Source organism: Salvia hispanica, chromosome 6 (genome assembly GCF_029641045.1).
Source record: "Salvia hispanica isolate PSC_SH4W2 chromosome 6, Shi_PSC_v1, whole genome shotgun sequence".
NCBI classification, from domain to species: Eukaryota; Viridiplantae; Streptophyta; class Magnoliopsida; order Lamiales; family Lamiaceae; genus Salvia; species Salvia hispanica.
The window spans coordinates 29,175,451-29,198,944 of record NC_142697.1 but is presented as its reverse complement, the minus strand read 5'-3'; the positions used below and the strand labels follow the sequence as shown (position 1 = coordinate 29,198,944).

The 23,494-nt window shown below is 33.7% G+C and overlaps 3 protein-coding genes across 3 annotated transcripts; 2 read left to right on the top strand and 1 right to left on the bottom strand.

Annotated features, from left to right (window-relative positions):
• Positions 1–1,750: 1,750 nt before the first annotated feature.
• Positions 1,751–5,551, top strand: LOC125204966 (putative late blight resistance protein homolog R1B-16). The gene is made up of 3 exons (XM_048103738.2): positions 1,751–2,136; positions 2,229–4,516; positions 5,274–5,551. Exons 1-2 carry the CDS (start codon positions 1,827–1,829, stop codon positions 4,502–4,504), a joined length of 2,586 nt encoding a protein of 861 aa, XP_047959695.2. The 5' UTR covers positions 1,751–1,826; the 3' UTR covers positions 4,505–4,516; positions 5,274–5,551.
• Positions 5,552–9,574: 4,023 nt separating this feature from the next.
• LOC125206530 (putative late blight resistance protein homolog R1B-16) lies at positions 9,575–12,491 on the top strand. Its single transcript, XM_089060761.1, has 3 exons — positions 9,575–9,884; positions 9,968–12,285; positions 12,389–12,491. Exons 1-2 carry the CDS (start codon positions 9,575–9,577, stop codon positions 11,443–11,445), a joined length of 1,788 nt encoding a protein of 595 aa, XP_088916887.1. The 3' UTR covers positions 11,446–12,285; positions 12,389–12,491.
• A 1,207-nt stretch (positions 12,492–13,698) lies between these two features.
• On the bottom strand, positions 13,699–15,916 carry LOC148923503 (F-box protein At5g03100-like). Its single transcript, XM_089060120.1, has 5 exons — positions 15,872–15,916; positions 15,296–15,736; positions 14,527–14,910; positions 14,223–14,366; positions 13,699–14,137 (listed from the first exon to the last, which is right to left on the bottom strand). Exons 1-5 carry the CDS (start codon positions 15,908–15,910, stop codon positions 13,832–13,834), a joined length of 1,314 nt encoding a protein of 437 aa, XP_088916246.1. The 5' UTR covers positions 15,911–15,916; the 3' UTR covers positions 13,699–13,831.
• Positions 15,917–23,494: the final 7,578 nt, after the last annotated feature.

The window sequence follows — 23,494 nt, the reverse complement described above, 5'->3', positions numbered from 1 at the left end:
TTTTGGGTATTCCAATACCCGCTCCGGATATCCATATCCAACGTATCGGGTATCCAAATACCCGACTCTTTACATGTGTTAATAACTAATAAAAAAAATTCAAAATTTATATAATAATATACATATAGAAATATTTAAATTGACTAATATTTTTTATGTTGCATTAATTTTGTAGTATAAAACTATAAAAAAATGAGTTGCTTTTATTTTAAAGTACTCCCTCCGTCCCATTAAATATGCAACATTTGGGAATTGACACCGGTTTTTATGTAGTGTTGTTTTGTGAGTTAATGAAGAGAGAGCAAAATAAAAGAGATGAAAAAGTAGAGATAGAGATGTTTCCATTTTAGGAAACGTTTCATTTTTAATGTGACAAACTAAAAAGGAAAACGTTTCATTTCTAATGGGACATGGGGAGTATATGATTATATTTATGGGGACTGGTTATGCAATATGTAAGTAAAATAGTAAAAATTACGTATTTAACTAAACAATAGAAGCAACTAATAATATAATTCAAAAGTCAAAATAATTAACAAAAATATAAAAATCACATTAGTTGGTTATGCAATACGTAAAACTTGAGAGTTTGGATAAGCCGTGACCTAAAATAAGAGAGATTGACTTATTCATATAAAGTTTAGAGAAAGTTAACCTAGTAAATTGTAATTAGTAAATAAATTAGCCTAGCTCTTGAACCTCAGAATGGCTAAACTTAATTTAAAAATTGCTTTAAATAATAAATTGGATATTCGGGTAATATCCAGTACCATTCGGGTTACCCAATACCTGATTTATCTTAAATTTTAATATCCAATCTCACACTCAATTTCATAAAAGTGGATATTGGGTATCTAATACCCGACGGATATCGGGTCGGGTACGGATAAACCCAATGCCCGATATCAATATCCCCAACCCCTAGTCGTTAGTAGTATTTGACTAAGAAAATGAGATCGCGAAGATTATTATGCATTTTGTAAGTGGGTATAATTTATTTCTAAAATATGCAAAAGGGAATATACATTTGTATTATTTTATTTTGTGGATATTTATGTACTCTAGCCCATTAACGTATTTATCTTTTGATTCTTATTGGGCCGTTTTCTCTCAGTCCTCTTTCCATCCCATAAAATAGAGATTTTTAAAATGGAATAATTGATAAAAATAAGAGAGATATAAAAGAAAAAAATATTAGAATATTGTTAAATGGAGAATGACGTCCTAAAAAAATTACTATACTAAAACTAGAAATTAACTACTATTTTTAATGGGAAAAACTAAATTAAAAAAAAAAATCAATTATTATGGTTCCATATTTGAACAAGCAATCAAGCATCACATCACATGTATGAAAATATAGAATAGTATGTAACATGTTAGTTATTTATTGTAAGTGAACCTTTTTTATGCCAAGATAATAATTAGTCAACTTTTCTGCGTGATGTCTGAACTTAACAACGTTGATTATATTATTTAAATGCATTGGCATCTACGAGTGTTGTTTTCCTGTCACATGGCCCCTATATAGTATAATTTCAGTAGGTCTCTTTTTAATTTTTTAAGCTCAATAAAATATGAGTTGGAGGGGCTTGGTTCTTATTGTATACTCAACTTGCCTCAATTATTGGAAATCCATGACACTCCCCAATTTTTAATTATATAATCTGTCAAGCGGTTATTAAACAAAAAAATGTAAGTAAGACTAATCCACAATACTATTCATCAAAAACTAGCTAGATTTTTTTTATTCTTTCCATTGCAAATTAAAACAGTCTTTCTTCTTCACATTGCTAGTCTCTGTCTGTGAATTGAGATTGAGTGAAATGGCTGCATATGGAGCACTTGTTTCTGTGATGAATATTATAGATCAAATTCAAACACATCCAAACCCTCCAATTTCTATCCACCAAAAACAGCTTGAATCTCTCATTGAAGCGGTTACATCCCTGCAACATTTTCTTGAAAGCTATTCTCCCCATGTTGGTTACACCGAAGAGGAAGATATCTGGGAGAGTCGCATTGCTGAAGCAGCTTACGCTGCTGAAGATGTGATCGAGTCCTATATTGTCGATCAAATTCATGCTCAGTCAGAAATTGATGTACAACACATAAGCTCACCTGAATTCTATCAAGGTCTTGTTGATTGCCTGAAGCCTTATACATAAATCATTGTTTTGGTTTTCAAGTTGCCACAATTTTCTAATAAAGTCATTTGTATTCAACAGGTCTGCAGAAGGTGATAGAAAGCATGAATTTGATCAACATTGAGATTGATGAGAAGATGGTAGTCCAAGATCAGCCTCACATCATGAAATCCGTTACTCCTACAGGCTCGTCTAGATCTACTTCCACTGCTAAGAATGTAACCATGATTGGTTTTGATGATGTCTTGGATCGGATGCTGGACAAGATCACCGGAGGAGGACCCCCTCGCCAAATTATCCCGATCGTTGGAATGGGTGGGATAGGCAAGACCACTCTTGCTCGGAATATCTTTGTAAGTCCACTTGTCCAGGAATCTTTTGCTGTTTGTGCGTGGTCTGTAATTTCTCAAGAGTATAATGCACGAGAAATTCTTAGACAAGTTCTTGATCAAGTGGACAAGAGGGATAGGGAGAACGATAAGAAAGATTTGAGTGAAGATGAGTTAGGAGATCATTTGTACAAATATTTGATAGGAAGGAAGTATTTTATTGTAATGGATGATATGTGGAACATAGAGGCATGGAATCGAGTTAGGAGATTCTTCCCGGATAGTAAAAATGGGAGTAGGATAGTAGTGACAACAAGGCTATCAAACTTGGTATCTCAATTTAACTACTCCAATGGTCTAGATCTGAAATTTTTGGATGAGGATGCTTGTTGGAATCTGTTTTGCAAAACTGTGTTTGGGGAAGAAGCTTGTCCTCTTGAGTTGGAGGATGTTGGGAAAAAGATTGTGGAAGGTTGTAAGGGACTTCCATTGTCAATTGTTGTGATAGGGGGGCTCTTATCAAAGTCTGAACGAACAAAAGAAAGTTGGGGATTGTTTGAAAAGAATATAAGTTCAATTGTCAATTCGGATGATAACCAGAGTTGCTTGCAAGTATTATACATGAGTTATAATAATTTGCCGGTTCATTTGAAACCATGTTTTCTCTTTATGGGGATGTATGGTGAGGATGTTGAGATATTCGTCAGTTCACTCATCCTATGTTTTGTTGCTGCGGGATATGTAAAACCAATTAAGGGGAAGTGTTCGGAAGAGATAGCACAAGAATATTTAGAAGAACTTGTTGAAAGGAATCTCCTTATAGTTGAAAAGCGCAGGCATGGTGGGAAACTGGAATCATTCAAGATGCATGATCTGTTGAGGGATCTATGTTTGAGAGAAGCTCAAAAATTGAAGTTTTTATTTGTGTTGGGAGATCGGAGCTTTCCACAGGCTGTAAATTCTCAACGCCATATCGTAAGCAGGTTAAAGAAAGATGAATATCCAACTCCACTCATTCAATCCTTGGAATCTGCATCACTTGTCCGGATGCTTGTCGGGGAATTTCCAGACAGTTTCTCATATAATTTTAGATTGTTGAGGATAATGGTTCTAGAGGATTACTCAGAGGAAGAAGATAGTCATGATTATTGTGAGGAGATTCTCCATGGGCTTGTTAACTTGCGTCTTCTTACTATGGAAGTTCGTGGTCATTCTTTACCTTCTTCGGTCTACTTTCATTGGAATTTACAGACACTGGTTATACAAAATGACCATGAGGATTACGTTTGCGAGATTTGGAAGTTGCCTCAACTTAGGCATTTCATAATTTATAATGGGGGGACACTTATTGGCGCATATTGTCTCCCTGATCGTTTCAATGACGAAAAGGATATGGTGTTGAAAGACCTTCAGACACTTTGTGTGGTTAGCAATCTCAAGTTTGGGGAGGGGGTGCTTAAAAGAATCCCCAATATCAAAAAATTGAAGCTATGCTATGATAGAGAAGTAGACACCTCCGGAGAAGAAGATTATTATCGTCTCAACAATCTCTGTTGCCTCCACAAACTCCAAACTTTACGGTTTCGTGGTTCTTCACGACAAGTCAGCTTCCCGCATTCCCTCAAGAAGTTGACATTAGAATGTACACAGCTTGCTTGGGAAGACATGAGCACAAAAATAGGTTCATTGCCCCATCTTCAAGTTCTCAAGCTGAAAAACAATTCCTTCATTGGGTCTGAGTGGGAAACAACCGAAGACCAATTCTTGAATCTCAAGATCTTGCTGATTGAGGCTTGTTATCTAGAGTGTTGGATCACAGACAACACCCACTTTCCACGCCTTGAGCACCTTCATCTTCGCTGGATGGAAAGTTTGAGGGAGATTCCTTCATGCATAGGAGACATACCAACACTTCACTCAATTAAGTTGTTATATTGTAGTGATTCAGCGGTGGCTTCAGCTCAAACAATAAAGGAGGAGCAACAAGAACTCGGCAATCAAGACCTTCGAATCATTGTTGTGGAATGAAGAATTTTTAAGGTAACACTGTTTTACTTAATAATTATTGTATTATGCTTTTTTACCTTAATATACCAGGATTATGATGAAATGGGTGTGGTAAAAAAGGTTTTTTGTTAATCAATTAGCATAATTAACTAACTTGTTTAGAGTAAATTTTTGTTCATTTTTCATCATGAGGGAAATCGGTTGCTCTTTTTTAAAGATGAAGATGCTTGTATTTGGAGAAGGTGCGAGTCTGAGAAAAGGAGATGATCCAAGTTGTGTTTCTATGCTTATCATTTCGTAAATTTATTTGCCGTTGTCTTTTTTACCATCCAAGTCATTTGAAGATTGAGAGTTTTTATGCAAGTTATTGTTATTATGTGACTTTGCCCTTTCAAAATGTTACTCTTAATGTGTTGATATTGAGATAGTGTGTTGGTGGTGTTTCAAGCGTAATTTATTCAAGAATGTACTATTGCAAAATATCGTTTTGGCTAATTTTATCGCGTTCACGTTGCTGAAGCGGCTTACGATGCTGAAGATGTAATCGAGTCCTATATTTTCTGCAAAATATCATTTTCGCTTTAATTGTGATTGCTTCAATTGCAACCGATCACAAAGGTTGCCATTTTCATTCTTGTTTCTATGATTCTCTCTATTTCATGTTGAACATTATGATGAATGCAAAATAAATTTGATTTGAACCTTTTGTCATAGGTCGGTAGGTGTCAAAATAGAACATCTTTTAATTAATCTAACCTTTCAATTGTCACTATTTTTTTTTTTGTCATAGGTTGGCTGACGGCGGCTTGGAACGCCATGGTGGCGATCAGGATCGCGACCACAACCATGATGGAGTCAGCCACTCGAACCGTGGGGTTTGAGAGGAGTGGGCGGATCCACACCTGAGCAACCGTTTTATTTCGTCAGTTTCGTGGTCGGATCCGGAATAGGAGATGCGTCGCATCAGGAATTTTATTGGTGTTTCCCATTTTGAATTCTTTGATTTCTTGTCGATCTTGGTGTCATTAGCCAAGTATCGAATAATCTACCAACAACCAACCAAAATTAGTTATGAACATTAGTTAAAGACATACTCCCCCCGTCCCGTTTAAGATGACACGTTTTCCTTTTTAGTTTGTCCCAACTAAAATGATACATTTCCCTTTTTGGTAACTTTCTCTCTCCAATTAATACACTCAACCACTTTTTCTCACTCCTATTAAAATATTCATCTTTCTTTATCTCTCTACTTTAATACTTACACTCACCTTCTCTCTCTAATTAAACACTTTAACCAATAACTCTTAAAATCCCGTGCCGGCTAAGCAATGTGTCATCTTAGCCAGGACGGAGGGAGTAGTATTCTGTACACAGGGATATTTAATTTCGTGGTTCAATATTTCAATTTGATGATAATAAGACATATGTGAAAGTTCTCAAAAGCATTAGTTGGTTAAACATATAAAATAAAAATAATTTGTGTTGGTTGTGTTTCAACTTTCAAGCTGAAACTGATCTTAGTTTATTAAAACGAAAATGAAGTGTATTACCGTTATATTGCAAACTAGTACTACCTCCGTCCCCCAAAATTTGCTACACTTTGACCCGACACGGGTTTTAAGAAATGTAATGGAAAGTGAGTTGAAAAAGTTGGTGGGATGTGTGTCCTACTTTTAAAGTATTAGTTTTATAATAAAATGTGAGTAGGAATGAGTTAGTGGAATATGGGGTCCACTACCAAAAATAGTAAAAGTGAAGTGTATCAAATTTTCAGAGACGGACCGAAATGATAATATATATCAAATTTTCAGGGACAGAGGTAATATCATTTTCACTTTAATTACTTAAATTCGTTTTCGTTATTTCGATTTTATGAATAAAGTAGCGCTTCTTCAGTAGTTGTTGGAGATTGACAAATATTAAAAAATATAGATGGGCAAAATCAACCATGGCAGTCTTGCTTTTAAATAAGTATAATCTTTAATGCTCTGAAGAATTGAGGTTTACAAAAATGAAGTTGAAATTCAAAATTTACATTCCATAAATGATAAATTCACAAATAGGGACATCAATCTAGCCCGAAATCCATAGGTCGACCCGAATTATCTGGTAAAATTAGAGGGTTAGGGCCGAAAAATCACAACCCATATTCAGAAACGGGCTACACGGACTAACCCGTTCAGGTCGTGGGGTTATGCGGCTGGCCCGGGTGGGTTGCGGGTTAGCCCACGAGTTGAGCATTTAATATAAAAATATAATTAAAATTTTGGATTAGGGGAGTGATCAATTGCCAACTAATTAGCCATCTCAAACTAAGACTAAATCTTAGCCATTAGATTAGAAGATCTAGTGGTTGAAATAATGCCACATGGATTATATTTTTAATTAAGAAAATTAATAAGTAACATTAGAGGGTATTAATGTTAATTCTCTCTCATTAAAATCATCTTAAAACTTTAACTTTACGTAACTCTCTCGATTTAAATTATTTTTTCACAAAAAATATATCAAATTAAAGATAATTTTATAAGGATTCCAACGAGATATCAATTGCATATGTTCCGACGACGTTCGGATGATGAAATTTGATATTTTTTTATTTTAGTTTTCGTAAATGTTGATAACCAGATTTTTATCAACAAATACATCAAAAAATCTCAATAAAACCATGTAAAAATCTCAATAAATATGTGTTGATATTTTCTTGTACTAGTGTTGATATTCTTATGTCATATTGTTGATATTTGTAATACACTATTTTGATATAAAAAAACATTCACGAAAATTATCATATGATAACATAATGACGATATTACCCTTTTGTTGATATTTTGTCTACTATTTATTGAGATTCGTAAGATTTAATCTCATCCACTCATATTAAAATCTAAGGGTGGAGATTTGGTCTTGATTTTGGATTAGGATACTATAAGCATTAGAATATGACCCTAAGATAGTAATCAATTGCTAATAAACTAAGACTAAATCTTAACCATTAAATTAGAAGATCTAGTGGTTGAAATAATGTCACATGGATTATATTTTTAATTAAGAAAATTAATAAATAAAATTAGAGGGTATTAATGTCAATTCATTTCATTAAAATCATTTTAAAACTTTAAATTTACGTAACTCTTTCGATTTAAATTATTTTTTCGCAAAAAATATATCAAATTAACGATAATTTTATAAGGATTCCAAGAGATCTCAATTGCATATGTTCCGACGACGTTCGGATGATGAAATTTGATATTTTTTATTTTAGTTTTCGTAAATGTTAATAACCAGATTTTTATCAACAAATACATCAAAAAATCTCGATAAAACCATGTAAAAATCTCAACAAATATGTGTTGATATTCTTAAGTCATATTGTTGATATTTGTAATACATTATGTTGATATAAAAGAACATTCATGAAAATTATCATATGATAACATAATGACGATATTACCCTTTTGTTGATATTTTGTCTATTATTTATTGAGATTCGTAAGATTTAATCTTATCCACTCATTTTAAAATTTAAGGGTAAAGATTTGGTCTTGATTTTGGATTAGAGTGCTATAAGCATTAAAATATGACATAGATGCCTATTGAAATTAGTAGTATTCACAAAGCTTCTTATGCATTTTGTAAGTAGGTATATTTTATTTCTAAAATTTGCAAAAGGGAATATATACACTTATTTTATTTTGTGGATATTTATGTACTATAGGCCCATTTACGTATATATCTTCGGTTTCTTATTGGGATGTATTTCTCTTAACCCATTAGCTTGTGTTCTGTAACATACTTCCTTTACATAAAATTAGAAATTTTTGGAATGTCACCGCTGATAAAGTAATAGAGATATAAAAAAATAAATAGTTGGAGTATTGTTACTTTGGATGGGGTCCACCATAAAGAGAAAGAAATTATCAAAAAAAAAAATTGGACAATTTTTATGGGACAAATTAAATTAGAAAAAGTTTCTATTATTATGGACCGAAAGGAATATATTTATCTAAGCCTTTACTTGCTATGGCTAATTACTACTCCCCGAATTTACTTGCTATGGCTAATTACTACTCCATTACTCCCCAAATATTTACATCCACAATCTCATCTTTAAAAAGTCGAAAATAAAAATATATATAGTAAGTATGGATTTTGTATTTAAACCAAATAGAATATATAGAAAGTAATAAAAAAAAATCCAATTGCTTATTTTTGTGGATTTTTATATGAATCTAGGCTCACTAACGTACTTATCTTCCAGACCCTCATTGCGAAAAGAAATGTTTAACCTCTGACCTTGTGCATTTTTATTCATTTTACTACTCTCCATCTAGATCAACATATATACGCACACAATTATGATCATTTATTGTACCAATTGTTTTTTCTAATAGTTTAAAATCATCATCGGGCTAAAAGTATCATAAAATTATATTATTGGCTAATTAAAATTGTGGTTTTTTCCATTCTTTTACTAAAGAAAAGAAAAACATGAACATTTTTTGATATGGGCCAATCTAGTGGATCGGTTGGCTCAGCCCAGTTCGACTAAGGTTTGTCCAGCTCATATACATTGTTTTGTGATCAACTGATTACCAGAAAAAAGTGTAAATGAATTGTTTGATCAAATGCAAAATTGAATATATTTCACCCGAGAAAATGAGATGAATGACAGAAACTTAAACTGTCATACTTGACATACGCGACATGCCACGTCATCAGATAAACAAATATTGGGTTGAAAGGTATGGCTATTTATTTTTTTATTATTCTGAAAATGTAAAAAAATATATACAATTTAAGGGCATTATGGAAACATTATTTTTAAGTGTGGTTTTATGTACTTTTTTTAAAATATTATTTAAAATTGTTTATATTGTTTAGAATATTTTGTAATACCATATACCTTAGTTATTTTATTTGTTTTAAATTAAAAATATTGATGGCATAAAAAGTGAATCAAGAGATCAATTTCTTTTCAGAAAGTTGTCGAATTTGTGGCCCATAACAGATAGTGGGAAAGATATAATCATCCAATTGCTACGCTATTCATGATAAACTTGTTTTACAAAGATAATCTTCTTGAGTGAAATGGCTGCCTATGGAGCTCTAATTTCTGTAATGAATATCATAGATCAACTTCAAACTCATCCAAACCCTCCAATTTCCATCCACCAAAAACAGCTTGAATCTCTCATTCAAGCCGTTACATCCCTGCAACATTTTCTTGAAAGCTATTCTCCCCACGGTGGCTACACCGAGCATGAAGACTATTGGGAGAGTCGCATTGCTGAAGCAGCTTATGATGCTGAAGATGTGATCGAGTCCTACATTGTCGATCAAATTCATGTTCGAGCAAGAAATGATGTCGAAAACATCAGCTCCACTGAATTCTATCAAGGTCTTGTTCAATTTCCAACAAACAATAAAATCTCTCTTATTCTAAATGTATATAATTAACTCTCCGAATCTCTAATCAAACAGGTCTGCAGAAGGTGATAGAAAATATGAACTTGATTGAGATTGAGATTAAAGAGAAGATGGCAGTTCAAGATCAATTCCACATGGTAAAGTCTGTGAGCACTTCTGCTGCTGCAGGCTCGTCTAGATCTGCTTTCGCTGCTCGTGAGGTTGCAACGGTTGGTTTTGATGAAGTTTTGGATCAAATGCTGGACAATATCACCAGAGGAGGACTCACTCGCCAAATTATCCCGATTGTTGGAATGGGAGGGATAGGCAAGACCTTTCTTGCTCGGAATATCTATGTAAGTCCACTTGTCCAACAACATTTTGATGTTTGTGCGTGGTCTGGAATTTCGCAAGAGTATAATGCTAGAGAAATTCTTAGACAAGTTCTTGATCAAGTAGACAACAAGGATAAGGAGGAGGAGAAGGAGAATGATAGGAAAGATTTGTGTGAAGTTGAGTTAGGCGATCATGTGTACCAATATTTGTTTGGAAGAAAGTATTTTATTGTAATGGATGATATGTGGACTATTGAGGCATGGGATGGAGTTAGGAGATTCTTCCCGGATAATAGAAACGGGAGTAGAATTGTAGTGACGACAAGGCTATCACACTTGGCGTCTCAATTTAACTACTCCAGTGGTCTTGATTTGAAATTTTTGGATAAGTATGCTAGTTGGGACCTATTTTGCAAAACTGTGTTCGGGGAAGAAGCTTGTCCTCTTGAGTTGAAGGGCATTGGAAAGAAGATTGTGAAAGGTTGTAAAGGACTTCCTTTGTCAATTGTTGTGATAGGGGGACTCTTATCAAAATCAGAACGAACAAAAGAAAAGTGGGGATTTATTGAAAAGAATTTAAGTTCAGTTGTGAATTTGAATGATAATGAGAGTTGCTTGCAAGTATTATACATGAGTTATAATAATTTGCCGGTTCATTTAAAACCATGTTTTCTCTATATGGGAATTTATACTGAAGATGCGATTCTCGTCAATTTACACATCCTATTTATTGTTGCGGGGGGATATGTAAAGCCAATTAATGGGAAGTGTTTGGAAGAGATAGCAGAAGAATATCTAGAAGAACTTGTTGATAGAAATATGCTTATAGTTAAAGAACGCAAACATGATGGAAAACTGAAATTCTTGAAAATGCATGATCTGTTGAGGGATCTATGTTTGAGAGAAGCTCAGAAATTGAAGTTTTTATGTGTGTTGGAAGACGGGAGCATTCCACAGGCCGTAAATTCGCAACGCCATATCTTGAGCAGTTTCAAGAAAGATGAATATCCAACTCCACTCATTCAGCCCTTGGAATCTGCATCACTTATCCGGATGCTTTTCGGGATATTTCCAGAGAGTTTATCATATAATTTTAGATTGTTGAGGGTAGTTTATCTAAAGAAATACTTAGGGGAAGACGCTCGTCGTGGTCATTATGAGGAGATACTCTGTGGACTTGTTAACTTGTTACTTGCGTCTTATTATGATGATTGTTGATGAGCATCCTTTACCCTCTTCGTTCTACTTTCTTTGGAATTTACAGACACTAATTTTATTCAATACTGGCGAGGATTACGTTTGCGAGATTTGGAAGATGCCTCAACTTAGGCTTGTAGCAACCGTTGATGGAGGGACACTTGATGGTGCATATTGTATCCCGGATCATTTCAACGACGAAAAGGATATGATGTTGGAAGACCTACAGACACTTCATGTGGTTAGCAATCTCAAGTTTGGCGCGGGGGTGCTTGAAAGGATCCCCAATATTAGATCATTGAAGCTATACTACGATAGAGAAGTAGACACCTCGGGAGAAGAAGATCATTACCGTCTCAACTATCTTTGTTGGCTCCAAAACTTGAAACTCTTCGGCGTTGCGTTGCCGAAGAAGTCACTCATATGATGCTACAAGTCAGCTTCCCGCATTCCCTCAAGAAGTTGACACTGGAAAAAACGAATCTTCCTTGGGAAGACATGAAGACAAAAATAGGTTCGTTGCCCCTTCTTGAGGTTCTTAAGATGAAAGAGAATGCATTCAGTGGGTGTGAGTGGGAAACATGCGAAGACCAATTCTTGAATCTCAAGATCTTGCTGATTGAGGATTGTTATCTAGAGCGTTGGATCACAGACAACACCCACTTTCCACGCCTTGAGCACCTTCATCTTCGCTACATAAAAAAGTTGAGGGAGATTCCTTCATGCATTGGAGACACACCAACACTTCGCTCAATTAAGTTGAAACGTTGTAGTGAGTCAGTGGTGGCTTCAGCTCAAACAATAAAGGAGGAGCAACAGGAACTCGGCAATCAAGACCTTCGAATCATTGTTAAATGAAAGGTAAGAGCTTAACCATGTTTTTCTTAATGATTATTTTATCAGCCTTTTTACCTTTATGATAGTCCTCAATTTTCAAAAATCTAACAAAATTATATTGTGTCAGGATTATGATGAAATGGGCGGCTTCTGCTAATTAATTAGCATAATTGACTCACTTTCGGAAACAAATCGTAAGTTGTGTCTTATACTTAAAAAACGAATATTTGATGCATTACTACTAATTATCTAAATAGATGCATACTATATCTTCGATTCCTCGCAAGTCTCATGAATTTGTTAGTCAATTAACCAAAAGGAGAAAAATCAATAATGGGTCCCACAACTGTAAAGTTAAATCCTTCATCTTCTACCCCTCTCTCCTCTTCCCCTCCTGCTGCTCTGTACAAAAAACCAAAACACGTTCCTATCTTGAAATTCTGCACGCAAGCACAGGTGCGGAGGTGCGGAGACTGTGGGGTCAGCGGCCGCTGGAGGGCATTTCCCGGCGATTCTCCGTGGCAGGCGGTGGGGTCGGCCGACCCCGCCCGACCCCTCCTAGATCCGCCGCCGGTCTTAACTCTATTATTCTCTTTCTTACTTTACTTTATTTTCACTTTAACTATTTATTACTCCCTCCGTCCTGAATAATTCGTCCCAGTTTTCCATTTCGGTCTATCCCACATAATTTGTCCCACTTCACTTTTACCATTTTTGGTAGTGGACCCCATATTTCACTAACTCATTCCTACTCACATTTTATTATAAAACTAATATATAAAGGTAGGACCCACGTTCCACTAACTTTTTCAACCCACTTTTCATTACAATTCTTAAAACCCGTGCCCGATCAAAGTGACCCGAATTATCTGGAACGGAGGGAGTATTATTTTTATAAAATAAGTGTCGAAAAGAAGTGACTCAAGTAACGTAGGACGGAGGGAATAGTAAATAATGAAATTCTTTCATGAAGATTTGGAACTGCATTCATTAATTGTAATCTACGAAGCAATATAATAATATGGAAAGAAGAGATGAAATAAAAAAACAACCAAAAATATAGAATGAATTATAGTGTAGCTATTTTACAAAATTTAAATAAAATCTACTTGGCTTAATAAGCCCATTAGATCACCAAAATTGGGTGGTAGTTATTATTTAATTCTAGCTATTATTTGATTGAATCATTTAAATATAAGCGTGTTTGTTTTTAGGAATTTAGAAGAAAATATTAGAATCTTGAATTTAAAATGAGAAAGGAAGTATTGTAAATAAAATTGTAGACTTTACCAAGAAATCTCCAGAATTTGGAACTCTGTGCAATTCCTCTCTATAGGAGTAATTATGATACTACATTCATCAAAAAGTGATGCAGGCAGGAACGGTGTTTGAAACGATAATCACTATTTTCAATAAACACTTACAAATCGATGCACATTTATAATAACGTAACTACCATACACTATAATAAATATTTTGTGTTTTGTGTCCATAATCAAAGGACAACAAAGTCGAACTCACGTCACGTTAAAAAATCACACAAAAAATTGGCAAAGAAAGTGCATTAATATTATCTAAACTCGAATTCAACTTCATGAGGTAACTGGGATAGAAGTTGTTGCATATGGACCATATGAGCTTGTCCCTTAGTCTCACTCATATTTTCAGCACAAGTATTTATCTCTTGACATGCATTGCAACAAACTGAAATATAGGTCATCAGTTTGATGATATCGGCCGCACACGATCCTTGAAACTTTAACATTTTGAGACGTTGGTGTGGGCATCCAAAATCATGTGATGGTCCATAGCCATAAATTGGCCTAGATTCATATTTGTATGGGCATATTTCATCATCTCTATAGTACATTTTAAACTGCATATATCCATATGTAAGAAATCATAAAATGAGGAAAATATCATTTGATGACCCTTTGAATTTATACTAATAGTATACCAACCTTGAACATGAACATCTGAAAACGAGGACATGCCGATTTTATAGATGTTACCGGCTCAAGACAGTGGTGCACTTGTTGACACGAAATTACAACGCACAACTCCTTTAGATTAGGCATAATAGGAAGCACTTCGCTTAAAAGAATCTGCCAAATTAAGACAACCAGTGAACTATCATCAGCACCATCAACCTTATAAATGACAAAATGTATTAATAAACCAAATAATGCTAAAATGCTGGTTTTTAAAATGGGGGACAGACTAAAATGTCACAAAACTTAATGATTTTTCCGTGCAATGTCTAACCTTAGATTTTGAGTGTGGGATAGACACTATGAGTTTTTCGAGATGGGAAAGAAAGCAAGATACTGTTGAAGCAAAATTGAATTTTAGACTTCCAATTCCAAGACTTGCCATAGCAAGTCTTGGAGCATTCTTGAACCGTAGGGCGCCTGGTTTTGCATCGGAAACAACTTCATAAAGACGTGGAGCAGAAATTTCGATAACGGATGTCCTAAAGATGCATTCACGTAACCGAAGAATCTCCAAGTCGCCCGAGATATGAACATCAGACGTGAAAGACGATTCTGTGATATTGAGTTCCCTCAACAGGGGACTGCTTTTGAGGAAATAGGAGATGTCTTGACCACTCACTTTCATAGCCGCCAGAGACAGAGCCTTGAGATATTTTGATACCCCCAAGTCTTCCGAGGCAATAACTTGGAGTATCGATGGATGTTGAGGAATTGTAAAATTGCGAGAGAACTTAAGCAAAAGAAGAAGAATTCAATTATTCCAATTCTTTCTTATTGCATAATGAATGAAGTAGGACTATTTATAGGACTAAGCGGTCCTACTCAAAAGGAAAGAAAATATCTCAAAAGGAATTAAATAATGTAAACTAATAAACTAAACTTGGAAACAATAATTAAAGAAAATTTACATATCTCTTGGGCGGTCCACAATTCCTTTTTTGTCTTCCTTCGATCGCCGCTGGCTGGTGAAGCTGAGGTAGAGCCTCCGCTTCTTGGGCTGATGGTTGTTCTTCGCACTGCTTTGACTCCGTATCATATTTCATAGGCCTCATCTCTCGCACTAAATCTTCTAACACAACCGCACGCCTTTCACTCCTAGTCATAGAGTTGAAGTTTAAATCCAATCGCTCAACTTGTCTCGACTGCGCGAATTCGAGCCATTTGGTGATTGTGCTATGTGCTGATTTGTCTGCGTAAATCGAAATTGTAAACTGTTTGATGGAAAGGGATTGGTGTGATTCGAGAACCAAATTGACCATTTTGACACGTTGGCACGTCTCCACACGCCATGAGCTGCGATTGATAAAAATTTGGTTTGGGTCGTAAAAGTCGAGATTAGAAGTGTTCTTCCATGAATGGTGCCATCGGTGAGAAAGAAGGCTAGTGGCCGCAGCTTGTCTCAAGGGTAGGAAAGACAGTATGGTGTGTATGATCTCATCAGGTAACTCACTTATTCTGTCGACTCTAAACCCTGATCCACACTACATTATAAAACCAATAACGCACAATTTAGAACAGTAATCATCAATATTTTTAGCTACAATTAGCAATAAAAATCTAACTTTGCTCTTAGAATAGTAATCATCAATAGGTTTGAGCTACAATTAGAATCTAACCTCGCTCTTTGTCCTCTTATTGCAGTCGCTTCCATCCATCAATTTCGAGAAAAGAAAGATGTAATTAACAGAGTATTGGTATAGGAGTATGTGAATATCTTCAATTTTTAGGTATATGATTCCCAAATGAGGTATTTTTTTTAAAAAAAAATTATTAATTTTATTCCATTTTAAGTTTTCTAAAATCTAATTTAATTAAAGTGGAATTATTTCAATTTTTATTCCTTTTTTCAATCCTAGCCCTCTATTACCGCTGCTCACCGTGAAATTTCTGAAAAATCCAAAACTGATAAGTTAATCACAAGCATTGATTATGAGTATTTATTTCTTGTTTCCAAATTAGCGTTCATAAATTAGCGTCAAAGGAGGGTTTTATTAATCATGTACCAATTTCATTATTTATTATTGAGATTACTGTATGTCTATATATCGTTGGCTTCTTTTCTCAATTAATTGTAGTACTATATGATTTGAAAGCCTAAACTCATATTCAATATTTTTCAATAATCTGTAGTAGATATGATTTGAAAGCCAAAATTCATTAACCTAAGCCTCGAAAAGATTCATGGGAAAACGAATTAACTCTTAGAATTAGAAAAACAAAATTAATGTGAATAATTCCTAAATATTTGTAAAGGGATCACAAAACCCAAGTTTGCCCACTTAATCAGCCCAAAATCACGCATAAATCAAAATAGCCCAAATATGCATGATAAAAAAAAATTATTTGGGGTGAAAATGTATCATATCAGAATTTGTGACATCGTTTATTCGGCAGTAACTTAAAAGATAATTACACTTCGAACAATTTATGCCCATTTTATGTTTTGTTTATTATTTTTATATCTCTAATTAATAACGATGGAGTATATAATAGTACTATTAATTTCGTTAAGTCATGATTATAAGATAGAGCATAATTAAAGATGTATAACACGATAGCAAACTATTCGGGCTCGGGACCCACCGGCAGCGAACTATAATTAAAATAGCGTAGTTTCATATGTAGCAAAAAATAAGTTTCATTCTTTTGTGGGACCTACAGGCAGTATATTCAAAATTCAATTCATCTAGTTTGACTTTGGGGAATTAACACGATAATCCATTAAATTTTTTTAGAATTAGTAGCTCTTGACGTAAACCAAAAATATGATCTTTTTTTGTTTCACCCGTATATACACGAGCCACCTTTTACAAAAAACAAAAAGTAAGTTTTTTTTAGTTTTGCACTACTACATTATTAATTCAACAATCCGTTTCAAAAGTATCACTGAAAAAGAGAAGATTATTCTAATGAACCCTTGCAATAGAAAAAAGATTCTACTAGTACAATGAATCCTAACTATTGGGACTTTGAAAAAAGATTATTTCAAAAGGCGAAAGTGACTTAACCTTACGTTGTTCATATATATCACATAAGAACGAGTGAATTTGATGGTTTTGTCCCCTACTTGAATAACCCGTTGGGGTAAAAATATTAGAACGCTAGCTTTTAATTCAAATTTATAATTCATTTTTTACGTAATGTTTGTTTAATAAGATGAACTACCTAAATGTGGGGTCTCAAATTTTTTTTTTTTTTTTCTAATTCTAGTTAAAGAAAATACATTCAATTGTAAAGTTACATGCATGCAAATGGAAGGTGAATTAATTAATTTTGTGTACCTTTGTTTAAATACATGCACGGATACACACTTGACACACTTCACTTATAGGAGTACGTACTAATACTATTGAAAGAAAGATAGTACTACTAACTAATTATAAAATGAAGATAATAATTAAGAATCAACCGAGTTCACTAATTTGTAACATACACACTTTTGTCCCGATTTGTTATTACTACTTCATTTCATATACTCAAGTAAGCTTAATTAAATTAACTTGAACACATAGATCTCGTATGTCTTAATAAATTATTTGCTTCTCTTTTGTCGCTCTTATACCTATTCTTGAATTTTGTTGTACTTTACACACCTACTATTATTTAGAATATATATTACCTTTCTTGTAGTAGTATCTTATAAATTATGGTTAATTAAGTGATTTTTTCGTTTTTGAGCCTTTCAAAATAAGGAACAAGCTTAGGTTAAGTTTTTCTTAATTTTAATCATAATAAATATAGTTAAAAGCACATTTTCCAACGAGAAATATCATTTTAATTATAATTTCCCCTATTTAGTTTTATTCTTTTATAACTAAATTGTTTACCACTAATCTAATTTTGAGAACTTCTCATTGTATAATTTACCAAGAATCTCTTGCATATACTAGAATATACTTACATCACATAAATTCGAACTAAAAAATATTTAACAAAATTCAAAATGTTGTGATAATTCACGAAATGGTTGAAATGTGCATATATGAAAATCAGTTCAAAATTAGTTTTTATCCTATAGAAATATTATCGTTTAGTAAAATATCTAAATCATTTGTATGAGACTATCTACTTACTGAATTATATAAAATTCTCTAAATATAGATATTATCTATAATATTTAGATTTTTATAGGGAAAAAACTAGATACAAAATAACAGAGTAGAATATTACTCCCTCCGTCCCACAAAAGATGTTACACTTTCCTTTTTAGTTTGTCCCACAAAAGATGTCACATTTTCCTTTTTGGAAAAAGATCCCTTTCACATGAATATAAAAATTATATTTTCTCTCTCCATTTAACACAAAAAACAAAACCTCCTAAAATCCTTTAAATCCCGTGTCGTCCCACAAGTGTGACATCTTTCGTGGGACGGAGGAGTATAGAATATGTGAGCAATTCCTATTTATATATATATATAGAGAGAGAGAGAGTTGTGATCAATGTCGAATCAATTTTAAAGACCGAACTAGAGACCAAATCTGGGCCATTAGATCTAGTTTTTTTGATGAGATGTGTTGCTGTGAAAATTTTTTCGGCTTCATTACAAGCCCATTTTACTTCATTATATAGGTTTATTACTTCATTCTGTACGTAATACCTTGAAACTACAACATGTTTTTACTTGCTTCCAATAGGTTTTGAAATGATTCAACATATGCTTCATTCAAATTCATTAACGTGGGTTTTTTCTTGATTAACATTTAAAAATGCAATTTATTCAAGTGAGTTTATTACTTCATTCAGAAACGTTATTACTTCATTGGATAAGATTTTTATTTCATTCCCGTAGGACTTCAAATGCTTCTACACATACTTCATTCCAATAATTTATTACATTATTCCATGTGTTTATTAAATCATATTAGCGTCATGGCGTTGGTGATAGATATTGTAGAGAGAAAGAACGGCACGCGACGGCGAAACCACATTTACGTACTGGAATGAAGTAAAAACCTACTAGAATGAAGTAATATATTTTGGAACGAAGTTAAATCTTCGTAACATGTTAGTATGACTTATTTACCTTCAGATGAATTAAAATAGGCTTGTGATGAAGGCGAAAATAATTTATAAATTTCTGTATCTTATCCATAAAAAACTAGATCTAAAAGCCCTAATTTGGTAGGGTTCGGTGGTTCGGTCCTTAAGAGTGGATTTGTGGATAATGGAACTCTATATATATATATATACACACACACACACACATACATGAGTGTGTTGTACATCCATTATTTTAGGTTGTCTTTTTTGTACGGTAATTGTCCACAACAATTATTTATACAAAACCAAAATAAAAATTTAGTTCACATTGTCCACAACTATATAAACAAATGCAAATATGAATTTAGTCCACATGAAACTCATATACAACCATTTGCTGACAACATTAATCCATTTGTTATTGATCAATCGAATCAACTTATGTGGTTGATTACATTATTCAAAATTGTGAAGGTCAACTACGTGATTTCACCTGGCCAACTTTTGTGGCTCATTTCACCGGCATATACAACTATTTGCTGACAACATCAATCCATTTGTTATTGATCAATCGAATCAGCTGATGTGGCTGATTTTACCGGTGAAATCGGTTAGTCCGGTAAATTTCACCAACCACATGTAGTTGACCTTCAAAAAATAAGGAAAGCATGAAAAAATAATCTGATTGCATTGTTTTACTTCTTTTTCCCGTTAAAAGATTCCATGCCTGATCCGGCAGCACCTCCAGTTGCATGATTTTCTTCTAAAAAGATTGAAAAATCGTCCCAGCTCTACCCATGGTTGATTGAAGAGAAAGAGAAGGGCGAGAGAGGTACTTATCTTGCGTGCTCGGTGTGTAAAGAGTTTGGGACTTCAACCTTTCGTTGGTACACTTTGGATGTTACTTTCACCAAGGCATCAGACATATGAATTTGCGGATGGTCAAGCACTTATTTCAAGAGTGCATGAAGCAATATTTCCTATTGGAGCTCTTAATAAGAATTTCAAGGAGCTTCTCCTAAGCGATAAGCATTTGGCTGAGCTCAGTGGCAAGGCTTTCCCTACCGATGAGTCTTTCTTCTCCAGCGTTCCTACGGTTGTACTGAAGACAAAAGGCCCCACCGTTAGTTTCAGATGTTGTTCTTATTGTTTCCGTTGGTCTTGTTGGTGTGGCAGTTGCACGTTTCTATCCCTAGTTATGCTACATTGTTCTTATTGTTTTCATTGACCTTGTTGGTGTGGCAGAGAATGATTATACATCTAGGTCGTGCCTTGTCGTCCCTTAATTTTGCCACTGTCTTCAAAAATGAAGAAGGGGAAGAACGAGTTTATTGTTATGTTTGTCAAGCGTTTGGTGATCGAAAAAAAAACATTTATGCATCCTTGGAAGGTTGCTCTAACCTCAAAGAATATGGCTTTAGAGAGAACCGTAAATCGAACTTTCATAGAAAATGTTGCACTGCGGCGAAGGCTAGTGGGTGGGAGTTATCTGATTCTGGAGATGAGTCCAGTAATGCTAAGGTTGCGGTCAAGGGCAAACGAAGCTTAAGTCAACTTATCTCGTCTCTAATCCTGCTACAGAGGTTTGTGATCATACACACTTAATTTATTACACACTCCTTCATCTCACTTCATTTATTACACACTCCACCATTTCACTCTTCCATCTCACTTCATTTATTACACACTCCACCATCTCACTTCATTAATTACACACTCCACCAATTCCTTAAAACTCGTGCTCTAACTAAATGTAACTATAAATATGGGACAGAGGGAGTATTTTTCAATAATCTATAGTACATATGATTTGAAATTCAAAATTCATTGATAAACAGGATCAACTTATGTGGTTGATTCTAAGTGGATGTCTCTTATTCAAGATTGTGAAGGTCAACTACATGTGGCCGGTGAAATTCACCGGACTTACCTATTCTAAGTGGACGTCTCTTATTCAAGATTGTGAAGGTCAACAACATGTGGCCGGTGAAATTCACCGGTCTTACCTATGTGGCTGATTTCACTGGACCAACCGATAAAATATCTCCTCAAACAGTTTCAGCATGGAAATTCAACAACCTCATCAATCACACCTTCCTCCTCACCGTAAGTTCTCCGTTTCACTTATCTGAGCTCAATTCCATTCTTCTGACGTAGATCATTTGCTGTTTTTTATATTTGCACCGATTTGCGCCATTTCCGATCGCGATTTTCTATAATTCACGATAGCGTTAAATTTCAGCATTTATTTGCGCGATTTTATATTTCATGCTATTTAAATTCAGTTTGACTAAATTTCGGATGTTGAATTTATTGTGATTCTTCTATTCGGCAAAATTTCTGATGTTGAATTGAATGTGATTCTCTGCTTATGCCACAAAGCTAGTTAGGATCTAATTAAGCAACAAAGCTAGTTAGGATCTAATTGTTGTGATGTTGTTCTTCCATTTATTTTATGTCGATTTTTGCTTAGTTATACGCGTTGTTGCTTAATTTGCGATTTTGCTTTGTTTAAATTTGATTTTCTTTAGATTTCGTGAAGAATTGTTAATAGGTAGAGGACGAGGAGACAGAGAATTGTGCTTTTATCGATCCATATCTACATTGTTCTAATTTCTCATTGATCTTGTTGGTTGTCGCAATCTTCAAAGAGAAGAAATAGCGTTTTGTTCTGTTTGTTGCAAGTTTGCCGGCAAATGTTCCAGTGTCTATGCCATTGATGGTTGTAAAAGCCTAAAGTCGTCTGATTTTCACAAACATCTATCTTGTCTCTGATCCCCATAACCTTATCATTAGTGAGTCCCGCATTAAAAATGCGACATGTATAGTCCACAATAAACTTTTCTCTCCATAAATTGTCTCTGATCCCCATAACCTTATCATTAGTGAGTCTCGCATTAAAAATGCGACATGTATAGTCCACAATAAACTTTTCTCTCCATAAATCAACGCGTGTCAACTATCCAAAAGTTTAAACAACTGAATATTGACAAAAAAAAGTGAATATAAACATAAAATTAATTGACATATTATAGTATACGGTATAAAATAAATTGCAAATTGTCGAGTGCTACAATTTTTTTTAATGTATCAAACCAGCCAACTAAAGAATCACACAAATAAAAACATCAGCAAATTAATTATGATTAAATATAGTGTCAATTTTTAGAAACCTCTTGGATAGTTGGGTGATATATCTTCGAATTCGAAAAAAAATGATATAACTGACCCATATTTATAGACATTCGTTATTCTAGAATTCTTTACTCTATTTTTTTTTATATTCTATATATTTTAATTATTCTCTACAAAAATCTAGATATTTAGTTAGATAATATTAATATTCTAGAGAATTTTATATATAGATAATTATTCTTCTAAGAATATCTAGATATTCTAATACAGTAATACTTAAATCTAGAGAGTTCTTAAATATTTAAATTTAGATAATATTTAAATATTTGTACCACATAATATCTAAAATTCGACACTTAGCTTCTCTTATTGCTAGAGTGCTCTTAAATTGGATTGATCTCTTAAGTTGATCTTAATTTAACTCAAGGTTGAGATAATTTAAACAATTTATTTTGATTTTGTGGTTATGTGATTTTGTCCTTCTCAAAAAACTACTATTGTTTACAATATTCTGAGATTGAGATAGTGATCTTTACTTGAGAAAAGTGCAATATATTATCATAGGATAGTAATAAAATGCAAATTTATATATTGCACAAACTCAAAACTCTTCAACACAGTTTAAATACAATATAAACACAGTTTAAAATTTCAAGATTTTAATATCAACACAGTATCAACACAATAGCAATCATTGACTATCGTTGAAATTCTGTTGATATTTTCCTGTTGATGTTTTTTTTTTGATTTGTTGACATTTTTCATAGGTCCAGATCATAGTTTTGAGTTTGTACAATACTTAGAGTTTTCATTTGATCACATTCATATTATCATAATACTATCATTTTCGTTTCAGTTATGTAAGGTTTATTAAATTCGTTTTTGTAATTCTATTAATAATGTTTTTTTTTAAAATTCTATTAATAATGTAACCCTACATTAATTTTAGTTTTCTTAAGACTGATCAAGCCCCAATTTTGAATTTTGGTGTTGAGTTATTTTGTTGAACCCCTAAATAAGGCCCAATTTCGAGGCATGAACAATTGTTAACATTTTTAAACTACAATCTTTTGAAAATTTTACTCCCTTCCCTTCGTCCACGAAAAATGGGACACATTGTAAA

Coding starts and splice junctions, on each gene's coding strand:
- LOC148923503 (XM_089060120.1), bottom strand. CDS start 15,910: ATGGATGGAAGCGACTGCAATAAGAGGACAAAGAGCGAG. Junction 15,737..15,871: donor ATAAGAGGACAAAGAGCGAG/GTTAGATTCTAA, acceptor TTTATAATGTAG/TGTGGATCAGGGTTTAGAGT. Junction 14,138..14,222: donor TTCAGATGTTCATGTTCAAG/GTTGGTATACTA, acceptor GGATATATGCAG/TTTAAAATGTACTATAGAGA.
- LOC125206530 (XM_089060761.1), top strand. CDS start 9,575: ATGGCTGCCTATGGAGCTCTAATTTCTGTAATGAATATCATAGATCAA. Junction 9,885..9,967: donor CTCCACTGAATTCTATCAAG/GTCTTGTTCAAT, acceptor CTAATCAAACAG/GTCTGCAGAAGGTGATAGAA.
- LOC125204966 (XM_048103738.2), top strand. CDS start 1,827: ATGGCTGCATATGGAGCACTTGTTTCTGTGATGAATATTATAGATCAA. Junction 2,137..2,228: donor CTCACCTGAATTCTATCAAG/GTCTTGTTGATT, acceptor TGTATTCAACAG/GTCTGCAGAAGGTGATAGAA.